Here is a 1,146-nt window from a genome sequence, read left to right as displayed (position 1 = left end):
CAGTCGTCATATGTAGCTGTACATCAGACATTAATTGTCACTTCCACACACATTCCTCTTGCATTGTGTATTGTGTCTCGTTATCATCACTGTGAGCTCTGCCTCAGTGTATTTATAAATAGTGTAGGAAGTCACTATAGGAAGCTCCACACCTTCAAGAATAATGGTTACTCTTGTGGCAGCTATGGTATTGACTCAGTTTCTGACTAGTGCTGCTGGTATATCTACTTTGCTATTTTTATTATTGTATGTTGTTCTTATAGGTATATTCACTATTGTACCAGTGACACAATATGTTTATGTCAATGATACTGTGACATTTGAATGTGCTACTAACTCAACCGGAAATATTCCTTATTTCATTGTTGGAGGATCAATTCAACAGTCACAATCAAGTGTAACATTACCGAATGGTGGAATGATGATATCATTTAACCAAATAGCAACAAATGAATCAAATAGGACTGATGTTGCATGCAGAACAGTTAGTGGAAGTGCCACTGAAACTGCTTATCTCTATGTTCAAGGTTAAGCAATAGATTTACATGTTATGTTCATCATTTTTTATTATTATGTGTATTCCCCAGGTCCTCCTGATAGTGTCAGTAGTTTAACAGGATATCAGTTAGATTCTTGTTGTATGTTTATCAGTTGGTATCCTCCATTCACACTACCAGGACTAACAGTACAGTATATAATCAGTGTAGGAACTGATCAACAGTACCTTAATGACTCTATCACTAGCTACACTTACTGTCCAATGAACCCAACCAATGAACAATATCTGTTTAACATTACAATTATTAATAAAGCTGGGAATGGATCTACTAGTAACATAACTGTTGGATTCCAATCAGGTAGGCTTATAACAAAATTGAATTATTTTCTATTTTTTCGAATCTGATAGATTCAAAAATTTCAATCATTAATCAAGAATCTACATATCACATAAACAACAGCTGGAGTTTACAATTCCTTTTACAAGTAAGCATTATACACAGTTCCACACACACAATAACCATTATATTGTTTATACAGGCTCATCAAACATGTACTGGAGTATCACTTGCTAATATTACAGTAACTGGTTGTACTGTTAGTAAATGCAGCACTTGTTATTCATCAACAAATGTATCCATTAGTAGT

At 34.2% G+C, this 1,146-nt stretch overlaps 1 protein-coding gene across 1 annotated transcript; it reads left to right on the top strand.

Annotated features, from left to right (window-relative positions):
- Positions 1 to 163: 163 nt before the first annotated feature.
- On the top strand, positions 164 to 857 carry LOC109593480 (uncharacterized; the record flags this gene model as incomplete). Its single annotated transcript, XM_020008543.1, has 3 exons — positions 164 to 218; positions 264 to 527; positions 588 to 857. Coding segments are annotated over exons 1-3 (589 nt in total), but the record flags the coding sequence as incomplete, so codon positions are not given.
- Between the last annotated feature and the right edge of the window lie 289 nt (positions 858 to 1,146).

This window comes from Amphimedon queenslandica, unplaced genomic scaffold (assembly GCF_000090795.2).
Source record: "Amphimedon queenslandica unplaced genomic scaffold, v1.1 AMPQUscaffold_1329_Cont26659, whole genome shotgun sequence".
Lineage (NCBI taxonomy): Eukaryota > Metazoa > Porifera > Demospongiae > Haplosclerida > Niphatidae > Amphimedon > Amphimedon queenslandica.
Note: the sequence above shows the minus strand (reverse complement) of the source record. Positions and strands in the feature narration are given on the sequence as shown.